The 10,742-nt window shown below is 46.8% G+C and overlaps 1 protein-coding gene across 1 annotated transcript; it reads left to right on the top strand.

The window, feature by feature from the left end:
* The first annotated feature begins 6 nt into the window (after positions 1 to 6).
* Positions 7 to 3,159, top strand: LOC103273534 (HLA class I histocompatibility antigen, B-15 alpha chain-like). Its single transcript, XM_008070972.2, has 7 exons — positions 7 to 281; positions 523 to 798; positions 1,389 to 1,664; positions 1,786 to 1,896; positions 2,338 to 2,370; positions 2,509 to 2,556; positions 2,719 to 3,159. Exons 1-7 carry the CDS (start codon positions 212 to 214, stop codon positions 2,721 to 2,723), a joined length of 819 nt encoding a protein of 272 aa, XP_008069163.2. The 5' UTR covers positions 7 to 211; the 3' UTR covers positions 2,724 to 3,159.
* Positions 3,160 to 10,742: the final 7,583 nt, after the last annotated feature.

Raw genomic sequence — 10,742 nt, 5'->3', positions numbered from 1 at the left:
CCCGCCCCCAGGCTCCCACTCCCTGAGGTATTTCTACACCGGCGTGTCCCTGCCCGGCCGCGGGGAGCCCCGCTTCTTCGCCGTCGGCTACGTGGACGACACGCAGTTCGTGCGGTTCGACAGCGACGCAGCGAGTCCGAGGCTGGAGCCGCGGGCGCCGTGGGTGGAGCAGGAGGGGCCGGAGTATTGGGACCGGGAGACACGGGTCAGCATGGAGGACACACAGACTTTCCGAGGGAGCCTGCGCTCCCTGCGCCGCTACTACAACCAGAGCGAGGCCGGTGAGTGACCCCGGGCCGGGTCAGAGGTCACGACCCCTCGGTTTCCCCACGGACGGCCCGGGTCATCCGAGTCTCCGGGTCCGAGATTCATCTCGAGGTTGCAGGACCCGCGAGACCCTCTACCCGGAAAAACCCTCCTGCAGTTTTTACCTGTTTTCAGTTTCGTTTTCAGCGAAAATCCTCCTGGGTGGGTCAGGACGGGGGCGGGGCCCAGTGGGGCTGACCGCAGTGCCGGGGCCAGGGTCTCACACCCTCCAGGTGATGTATGGCTGCGACGTGGGCCCGGACGGGCGCCTGCTCCGCGGGTACACACAGTTCGCCTACGACGGCGCCGATTACCTCTCCCTGAACGAGGACCTGCGCTCCTGGACCGCAGCGGACACCGCGGCTCAGTTCTCGAAGCGCAAGTGGGAGGAGGACGGCGAGGCTGAGAGATGGAAGAACTACATGAAGGGCGTATGTGTGGAGTCTCTCTGCAGATACCTGGAGAAAGGGAAGGAGACGCTGCAGCGCTCTGGTAAGAGGGGCTGCGGGGCGCCTCCCCGACCTCCTGCAGATCTCCCGGGCTGACCCCCACAGGGAGGGGAGGAAAATGGGGTCAACGCTAGAGTATCGCCCTCCTCGGGTCCAGAGCGGGAAGAATCCTCCTGGGTTTCCAGATCCTGTTCCAGAGAGTGACTGTGAGGCCCGCCCTTCTCTCTGGGACAATAAGGGATGAATGGAGTCTCTGAGGGAAGGGAGGGGAAGACAATCCCTGAAACAGGGATCAGGGGTTCCCTTTGACCCCTGCAGCAGCCTTGAGCACCATTACTTTTACTCTCAGGCCTTGTTCTCTACCTCACACTCAGGGTGTTTGGAGGTCTGACTCTACATCTCCAGAGTCACTCCGCCTTGACTCAGGTCAGGACCAGAAGTCCCTGTTCTCCCCTCAGAGTCTAGAATTTTCCAAGAACTGGATTATCCCCGTTGCCAGTGTCAGGCTGGTGTGAGCTTTGTGCTTCTTCCCCCACTCTAGTTGACCTGTCCATTCTCAGGATGGTCACATGGGTGCTACTGGAGGGTCCCAGGAGGGATGCAAAGTGCCTGAATTTTCTGACTCTTATTCAGATCCCCCAAAGATGCATGTGACCCACCACCCCCACCCTGATGGGGACGTCACCCTGCGTTGCTGGGCCCTGGGCTTCTACCCTGCGGAGATCTCATTGACCTGGCAGCGGGATGGGGAGGACCAAACTCAGGACATGGAGCTTGTGGAGACCAGGCCTTCAGGGGACGGAACCTTCCAGAAGTGGGCAGCTGTGGTGGTGCCTTCTGGAGAGGAGCAGAGATACACGTGCCATGTGCAGCACGAGGGGCTGCCAGAGCCCCGCACCCTGAGATGGGGTAAGGAGGGGGGTGGGGTCGAGTCTCTTCTCAGTGAAAGCAGGAGCCTTTCTGGAGACCCTCAGCAGGGTCAGGGCTGACGCCTGGGATCAGGGCCCCTTACCCTCCCTTCCTTCCCCAGAACCCTCTTCCCAGACCACCATCCTCATTGTGGCAATCATTGCTGGCCTGCTTCTGGTTCTCCTTGGAGCTGTGGTCACTGGAGCTGTGATGTGGAGGAAGAGGAGCTCAGGTAGGGAAGGGGTGAGGGGTGGGATCTGGGTTTTCTGGTCCCACTGGGCATTTCAAGTTTTTGGTAGATGTGTGTCCGGCCTCATAACTGAGAAGTACCATCCACACATAGGTGCTTATTCACCCTGGGGCCCTGTGTGCCAACACTTACCTACTCTTATGCAAAGCACATGTGGAATTAAAGGACAGATTTTTCACCTTGAAGATTGTGATGTTGGGGACCTGATTCCCAATAGTCATGCGTCGCAGGGAATGTCCCTGCTGAGGCCACACCTCAAAGGGGAAGTTGGTCCAGTTCTTACATATTTCCTTTCCTCTTGTTTCCTGATGCTGCCCTAGGTCTATAATCAAAGTTTGGGAAACTTCCCTGGGGTCCAAGGCTAGGGCTTTCTCATGGGCCTGCCTCCTCCCTGGCCTCTCATTGGACATTTTCTTCCCACAGGTGGAAAGGGCGGGAGCTACTCTCAGGCTGGAAGTAAGTATGGTGGCCAGGGTCCCTCAGGTTCTTGGAGAAGTGTAGATAGGAGCCCATGGGGGAGCTCAGCCATGCCTTACTTTCTCCTATACCACATCTCCTGTGGACCTGACCAGATCCTGTTTTGTTCCACCCCAGGTGGTGACAGTGACCAGGGCTCTGATGTGTCTCTCATGGCTTCTAAAGGTGTGACCCTGGGGGGCCTAATGTGGAGGAGGGAGTGGGGAAGCAGGGACACAACTGGGTTGTAGAGATTTGGGGAACGATTTGAGTGTGTGGTGGGCTGTTCAGAAGGTCACCACTTACCATGGCTGATCTGAATTTGTTCATGCCTATTTTCTTCTATAGCGTGACCCAGCTGCCTTTTGTGGGACTGAGTGATAGAAGATGTGTTCACGCCTCCCCTTTGTGACTTCAAGAACCTCTGACTTCTCTTTCTGCAAAGGACATTTGAATGGGTCTGTGTTCCTGTTAGGACAATGTGAGGATGTGGGGAGAAGACCAGCCCACCCCTGTGTCCACACTGACTCCCTTCACCGCCCTGACCTGTTGCCTTCCCTGATCATCTTTCCTATTTCAGAGAGGCTGGGTGGGGATGTCTCCATCCCTGTTTCTATTTCATGGTGTGCTGAGCTCTAATTTCTTGCTTCCCTAATGAAAATGGGAATCTGAATATAAATTTGTATTTCAAATTCTTGCCATGAGAGGTTGAGGAACTAATTAAAGAATGAGATTTCTAAAATTGGATACAGGAAATAAATGGAAGACCCGAGAACCCTCCAGAATCCACATGTTTGCAGAACTGAGTCTATTGCAGGTGGGGAAGGGGAAGACTCTGAGGAGCCAAGTGTGGACGGGGACTGTGTCCAGTTGGTGCTTAGTTTATTATGCTTTTTGATGTGATCACTCCTGAGCTGGGTCATCTTCACTGCCCCACTGTCCTTGTCCCTTCGGTAGAACCTTGTTGCAGCAGGACTTGTGCCCACAGAGACTCAGACATCACCTAGGGTAGCTCCTGTACAAATGCATCTCTGTGATATCAAGAGATGAATTTTCAAACTCATCCACCTCTTGCCATCTTTCTAGGGCTCTTGCTTGCTTTCTATCTTTCTCATCTTTTCTTCAACCTTTTATTTTGTATTTCTTTTTAATTTTTATGGATACATAATAGTTGTACCTATTTATGGGGTACATGTGATATTTGATACAAGCCTATGATGTATAATGATCAAATCTGGGTAATTAGGATATCCATTACCTCAGAAATGTATCATTTTGCTTTGTTGGGAACATTATAAATCTTCTCTTGTGGTTATTTTGAAATATATAACACATTATTGTTAACTATAGTCATCCTATTGTGCATACTATTATACTAGGTCTTATTCTTCTATCTAACTGTGTTTTTGTACCCATTAACTGACCTCTCTTTTCTCCCCTTCCTCCTCCTCCTGATTTACTTCCCAGCCTTTGGTATTCACTACATTTGTAAGATCAATTTTTTAATTCCCACATTTGAGAGGAAATATGCAATATTTGTCTTTCTGTGCCTGGATGATTTTACTTAACATAATGTCTCCAGTTCCATCCATGTTGTTGTGTCCAACCTTTTTAGGGAAACCAAATTCTGGAATTAGCACAGAGATGGGATCCCATGGTTATCATCTTAGGTTAATCTCTGTTGGAATTCCTCTTCGTCCCTGCCCTCCTAGCCCCTCACCATACCCTTAGTTTTAGTAAGCCCCATGCTGACTCCATTCCAAACACTTGGATTTATAAAGCAAAGTCTCATTTAGATTTATATTTGTTTGGAACATTGGACGCTTAGTCAAGGATTGTTCTTTCCTGAGAAAGAAATTGTGAGTTACCATGTGAGTAGGGCTGGTGTGACAGAATGCATGGAGTGAAGGGACACACAACAGCACTGGTGAAAAAGCACAGGTGACACTGATGTCTGTGTAAGAGGACATTGTGCTGTAGGTTCCACAAAACAGCCCTTGGACTAAGGCTACATTAATAAAGATAGTGTGTTTACATGATCGTTCTTCCAACAGATGTTTGTTGTTGCCGGATATATGACATACTATTTTTGAATCTGAGAAACATCATTAAAGTAACAACAGAAAAATTGTTGGTCTTGAGCATATGGTCTAGAGGGAAGAGACAGATGATAGATATACTCTAAGCAGATTAAATAAGGAAAGTGATTGTGTTGGAAGGTGGTAAGTTCTGTGGGCTGGCAACCCAGAGTGTCAGTATGAGGGGACATGGAAGATGCTGTTGTTCCTAGTGGTCAGCATGGGCCTTGTGGCAGAGAAGATATTTGAGGAATGATTTGTAGGACATGAGGAATTACCCATGAGTATGTCTGGAGATGCTTTTTTCAGACAGGGGGGCCCTCCAGTGCAAATACACCTGGGCAGAAAGGTGTCTGTGTTCTGGGGACAGTGAGGAGACCAGGAGGGCTGAACAGAAAGTAGCAGAGGTGTGCTCAGAGGTGTGACCAGGGCAAGTAGGCCTGAAGGGTGTGGGGGAGGATGCTGACCTTAGCTCTGAGTGAGATGGGGAGTTAGGGAACAGTTTTGAGTAGAAGGACGTGGCATGACTTCTCTTTTTAAAGAATTTCTCTGTCTGCTTTGCTGAGAACAGAATCGAGAGGTAAGGGACGAGCGAGGCAAGAGAGAGAACAATAATAAACAAGTGCAGTGTTCAAGTCTGGAGGTGTTGGTTACCTTGATGGAGTGCAAGCAATGGAAATTGTGGGAGGTGATGGGATTCTGGGTACACTGAAGGTGGAGGTCACAGCATTTCCTGATGTACTGTGTATGTGGTGTGAGGAGTCAAGGATACCCACAGTTCTGGACTGTGAATAAAAGTGCGGAGCTGCTGTCAGTGGAGACAGAGAGATCATGTGGGAGATACTTGTAGAGGGGACACCACAGGCACTCAGTGAGGAGTTGTCTTACTAGAAATACAGGAGAGGAAATTTTAAAAATTATTTAAAAGAAGAGAAATGTTTAGAAAAAATAAATAAATACAGAAGAGGGAGCTGGGGTGGCAGGTAGACAAGTCTGGAGTCTGGGAGAAATAACTAGGACCATCTAAATGATACTTAAAGCCTCCAGTGTGGATGAGGGCTCTAAGGGAGGATTGGCTACAAAAGAGAATGGGAACAAGGACAGAACCCTGGACCTCCAGTGCTAAGGGATCTAATCAGGCCACATACCCAAAGCAGAGTACGTACTTCTGACACCACATGTAGAAGGCACATGGACCAGACTTTCCTGTGTGCAGGAATCACCTGTACTTGGTGCTGAGATATAGTAAGTCTGACGTGGAGCATGAGGTTCTGTATTTATGACCAGATTGAAGCTCACGCTGCTGGTCTCTAAATCATACTTCAAGTAGCAAGAATACAGGCCAGGATCCCACATGTCTGTGCATCAGCCTTACCTACAGGGCTTGTTAAATAAACATTCCTTGGTCTTGTGTATTATAAGCTTAGACAAGGGTTCTTGGGAGAAGCCTGGGTATCTTCTCAGCCTCAGCAATCCTAGTGCTTAGCTTGATTGGGAACCACTGAGGTCGGTGTTAAAAGAGTGTCTATTTAAAAGAGTTTTTTTTCTTAGAAAAATAGAGAGGGCATATCTCAATTATGATGTGATGTTAAGAATCCACACCATTCTGCCGTAAGATAGAGCCAGGTGGAAGATTCAGGAAGTGGCTCTCAGTTCTGCACAAATAATGTTTTGAATGCTGCTACCCAAAACTATTCCTCAGACTTATTTCTTATTCATTTATTGAAGCAAACTGTGGAAGCCAGACTTTCTAACTTACACATAAAATAGTGTATATGGTACTGAGTGCTAATTTTATTGTGAGGAAGACCACAAATCCATACTTGGCCTAGAGTGAACTGTGTATTCTGTTCCTGTAGAGAAATCAGAGAAAAGTATGTAAGCTTCTACATTTGCCTGTCCCAAAGCAAAAGATAGACAAAATATAAGCATTTTAATCATGTCCCTACATTTAAAAAAAAAGTTTGCTAACAGCTGTTCATGAACTATGCTTTGACTGGCATTACATACAGACTAGAAACTAGATTTTTTCTTTAGCTTTTTGAGGAGGTCATATAAACAGGGATAAATTTTAGAGATTTTTCACCCCAGAATTATTTCCATGCATAAGGAAATACAAACGCTAATACAAAACATCAGTACCCACACAGATCCTCTGGGGTCTCGTAAACCTGGGCATTAATTCTAGATGAAAGTCAAGGACAAGATGTTTTGAGTAGTCATTTCACAATGCCAAAACGCCACTTCAATGATTAACAGGTAGAGACAAAATCTGGACTTAATAACACACTCTCAAAGGAATGGGTAGAAAGATGTCATTTATTAGTCACCTGATCATTCCACCTTTGTGGAATAGTGTTTTGGGAAAACTCTCTCAAACTGCATTTTTCCTCTGTTCTCACACCACCACAATAATAATTAACACAGAAGAAGACTTCTGTGACCAAATGTGTAAGTTCCCCAACATAAGCAGCAGATACCAGCTTTCAATTCAATTCTGACACTATCTACCTGGAGATAGTGTCAGCTCCCACAGGTTCAGGCTCAGTCCCACAGGAGTATTCCTGGGGCTCGGTCCCACAGGTTCAGGACTCAGTCCCACAGGAGTATTCCTCTGTCAGGAATACTTCTCAGTCCAAAAGGAGTAGTCCAGAGCTCCTCAGTCCCACGGGAGTATTCCAGGGCTCCTCAGTCCCACGGGAGTATTCCAGGGCTCCTCAGTCCCACGGGAGTATTCCAGGGCTCCTCAGTCCGATGGGAGTATTCCAGGGCTCCTCAGTCCCACGGGAGTATTCCAGGGCTCAGTCCCACAGGTTCAGGGCTCAGTCCAACAGGAATATTCCTCTGCCCAGGCACCAGTCACAAGTCCAGGTCTCCAGAATTCTGACAAACTAGGTTCAAGTTGGGACTCCCACATCCCTCTCTTTTAATTAGGTGAACTTGATGGGGTGGCGTACAGATCTCAGGAAAACACATCTACCATTTTATTATAAAATGTATAGCAAAGGACACAACTGAAGAGATGCTTAAGGCAAGGTATAGTGGAAGGGGCATGGAGCTTTTATGCTCTCCCTGGGTGCCACCCTCCCAGAACCTCCCCATGTTCACCTATCCAGAAGTTCTCCAAGCCCAGTCCTCTTAGGATTTTATGGAAGACCACATCACAGATGGTAGAAGGTTTTTCCCTTCACCAAAATAATTTTCTAAATCTCTGACAGCAATTAGAAATCCTACAATTCAATTCAATTCTGGCACAAACTACCTGGAGTTAGCCTCAGACTCTGCAGAACTAAGGTCTCAGTCCCACAAGGCTGTCCTCACTTCTGATGCAAGTCACAAGTGCCAGGTTCCTAGGTTTTGCACACTTCTGTCTCACTTGGCTGCAAAGTCAGCGGTTCCTGACCTCCCCAGACCTGATAATTTGTTAAACCAATTCATAGAACTCAGCAAAGTGCTGAACTCACTATTGCAGTTTATTATAAAATTATTTTAGTCCATTTAGTGCTTCTATGACAGAAGAGAATATCTGAGGCTGGGTAAGTTATAATAAACAGAAAGTCACTTGCTTTGTTGTTGTCCAGGCTGGAAGACCAAGATCAAGGAACCACATCTGGCAAGGACTTTCTTGCTGCATCATCCACGACAGAAGGCAGAAGGACAACAGAAGGCAAGAGCGCGAGAGAGCAAGAGGTTGAACTCGCAACCTCAGGCCTTTTTGTGATTGGCATTTATGAGGGCAGAGCCTGGATGACCCAGTCATCTCTCAGAGGCCTCACCTCTTAGCACTGTTGCCTTGTGGATTTAGTTTCCAACAGATGCTCTTTTCAGGGTGACATTTAAGCCTTATAAATCATAAAGTATAAAAATGAGCAGCCAAGCCGGGCTCGGTGGCTCATCCTGTAATCCCGCGCCTTTGGGAGGCTGAGGTGAGTGGATTGCCTGAGCCCGCGGGTTCGAGACCCGCCTGGGCAGCGAGACCTCATCTCTACAATAAATCAAAAAATCAGCCGGGCGTAGTCACACATGCCTGTAATTCTGGCTACTTGGAAAGCTCAGGCGGAAGGATCGCCGGAGCCCAGCAGGTCGAGGCTGCGGTGGCCGGGAGCGGCCACTGCACTCCAGTCTGGGCGACAGAGTGAGACTCCAAAAAAAACAAAACAAAACAAAACAAAAAAACACCAAAAATGAACAGCCAGATGAAGACGTACACTGGGTGAGATCCAGGAGGATCCTGAGCACAGAAGCCTCTGTCCCATGGAGCTGGGGTACACCGTTCTCCTAGCATGGAGATATGTTCACTATTTGGGAAGCTTTCCCCATTGTCTAGAGAATTTTATGGCTGTTTTATTGTGTAGGCATGATTGCTTAACCCCTTTGCCATTAGTGGTTGAAATCAACCTTCAGCTTTACTTTTCTTCCAAAAAGCTAAGGTTGAAGCTGAAAATTCCAACACCCTAGATATAGCTTGGTGTTTCTGGCAGCCAGCCCCTATCCTGAAGTTATCTAGGAGCCCCTCAGCCAAGAGTCATACTATTAGCCTGCTAAAGATGTGTTTGTCATTGACAAACTTGCAAGGGTTTTAGGATCTGCCTGTTAGGAAACAGGGAAGGAGAACACGTATTTTTACTGTACCACAGATCACCCCCTGGTCTTTGATCACATATCTCTTTTAAAATTTTATTTATTTACCTATTTATATTTTTAGAGACAGGGTCTTGCTCTGTTCTCCAGGCTGCAATGCAGTGACAGGATCATAGCTCACTACACCTTCAAACTCCTGGACTCAAGGAATCCTCCTGCTTCAGCCTTCCACCACTATGTCTGACTAATTTTTAAACATTTTTTAAAGATGAGGTCTCACTATATTACCTAGTGAATTCCTGGCCTTGAATTCCTGGCCTTAAGTGATCCTTCTGCTTTGGCCTCCCAAAGCACTAGATTTTAGGCATGAGCCACCTTACCTGGATGTCCACAGAAGTCTTATAGCAAAATAATTATAACAGTGAAAATATACTGATATATTACAAGAGTCCTATTTAGCTTAATAATCTGTCCAGTTCAACAATAGGAATGGTCTCAGCGACATATATCTTTACCCTTTTAGTTATCTGGTGTAATTGAGCTAAGAGACAATATCATCACTTACACCTCTTTTGAGGAGTTCGTGTAATATTAGCTATTCCTCATTACATAACCCACTTATTCCTTCATGTACCCTCATCTACCCTTCCTCCTTTTCTCCTTCTATAAAGAACATTTCCAGTTTGGAAGAGACGGTAGGTTTGGCTGCTCTACTGGCCTAGACCACAGGCAGCAATACTACTCTAGCAAGTATCTGCCTTCAGTCCACTCCTGATCATAGAAGGCAGCGTTATGAAGGTACAGATCAAGTGGGCTATCTGACCGCCAGGTATATAGCTGCACTTACTGTTAACCCTGATTTTGCCAGATGAAGTGAAAACATAACCAACTCCTTCAGGCCTTTAGGAATTATTTCACAATGATTTAAAAGTATATATTCAGATACTTGTGCAGGAATCCATCCTGTTTCTGACACTTTTTGTTACATCTCTAGTCCTGGGACCACTTAGTTCATCAGGTAGGAGAAAAGAAAGTTGAGGTAAAGTTAGTCATCATTCCAATATCTTCCCCACTTAGGAAGAATTGTTTGTAGAGTCATACCAATGCTCTTCTCCACCCCTTTTCCTCATATCCAACAGGAAAAGACAGGACCCTCTCTACTGGGGAGACTCCTATAGCCCCACTCATGTCGAGTGTGAGCACACTCATGAAGGTGTGTGTTAAGTCCACCCTTCATGCTTATGTTCCCCCATCCCTGTTTTAGGCAACCAGTATTTCGGTTTTTAATTTTAATTCTATATCCAACTACAGGAAAGGATATCTCTCTGACTGCTGTTGGACATTTACGGCTGTAAATTGTATTCTCTGGTATGAAGAAATGTGACTTGGCAGTCCAAATTATTGCCATGCCGTCTGGTTCTTTTATAGCATTCTAAGCATTTGTATCTGAGATGGAGCATGGACCCCTCCTGGAAGTCTCTAGGGCCTCCCAATACCTGAAAATAAAGGAAAATCTTGAGTTTCTTCAAGGGAAATTTCAGGCACCTAGCTAATTCTAAAAAAGTAAATGAGCAACATGATAAGTAAAAGGTAATAATAGCTTAAAACTATATACAAGGAAGTTAAGAGTCACAAGATGTTTGGTTCTCTATAGAATCAAATGATAGCATCTTAATACATGCCCCCGAACTGTTTTTCTAGATCCCCAGCTAA

The sequence above is a fragment of the Carlito syrichta genome, unplaced genomic scaffold, assembly GCF_000164805.1.
Source record: "Carlito syrichta isolate Samal-C Ts95f unplaced genomic scaffold, Tarsius_syrichta-2.0.1 Scaffold314080, whole genome shotgun sequence".
NCBI classification, from domain to species: domain Eukaryota; kingdom Metazoa; phylum Chordata; class Mammalia; order Primates; family Tarsiidae; genus Carlito; species Carlito syrichta.
This window is presented reverse-complemented; position numbering and strand designations above follow the sequence as displayed.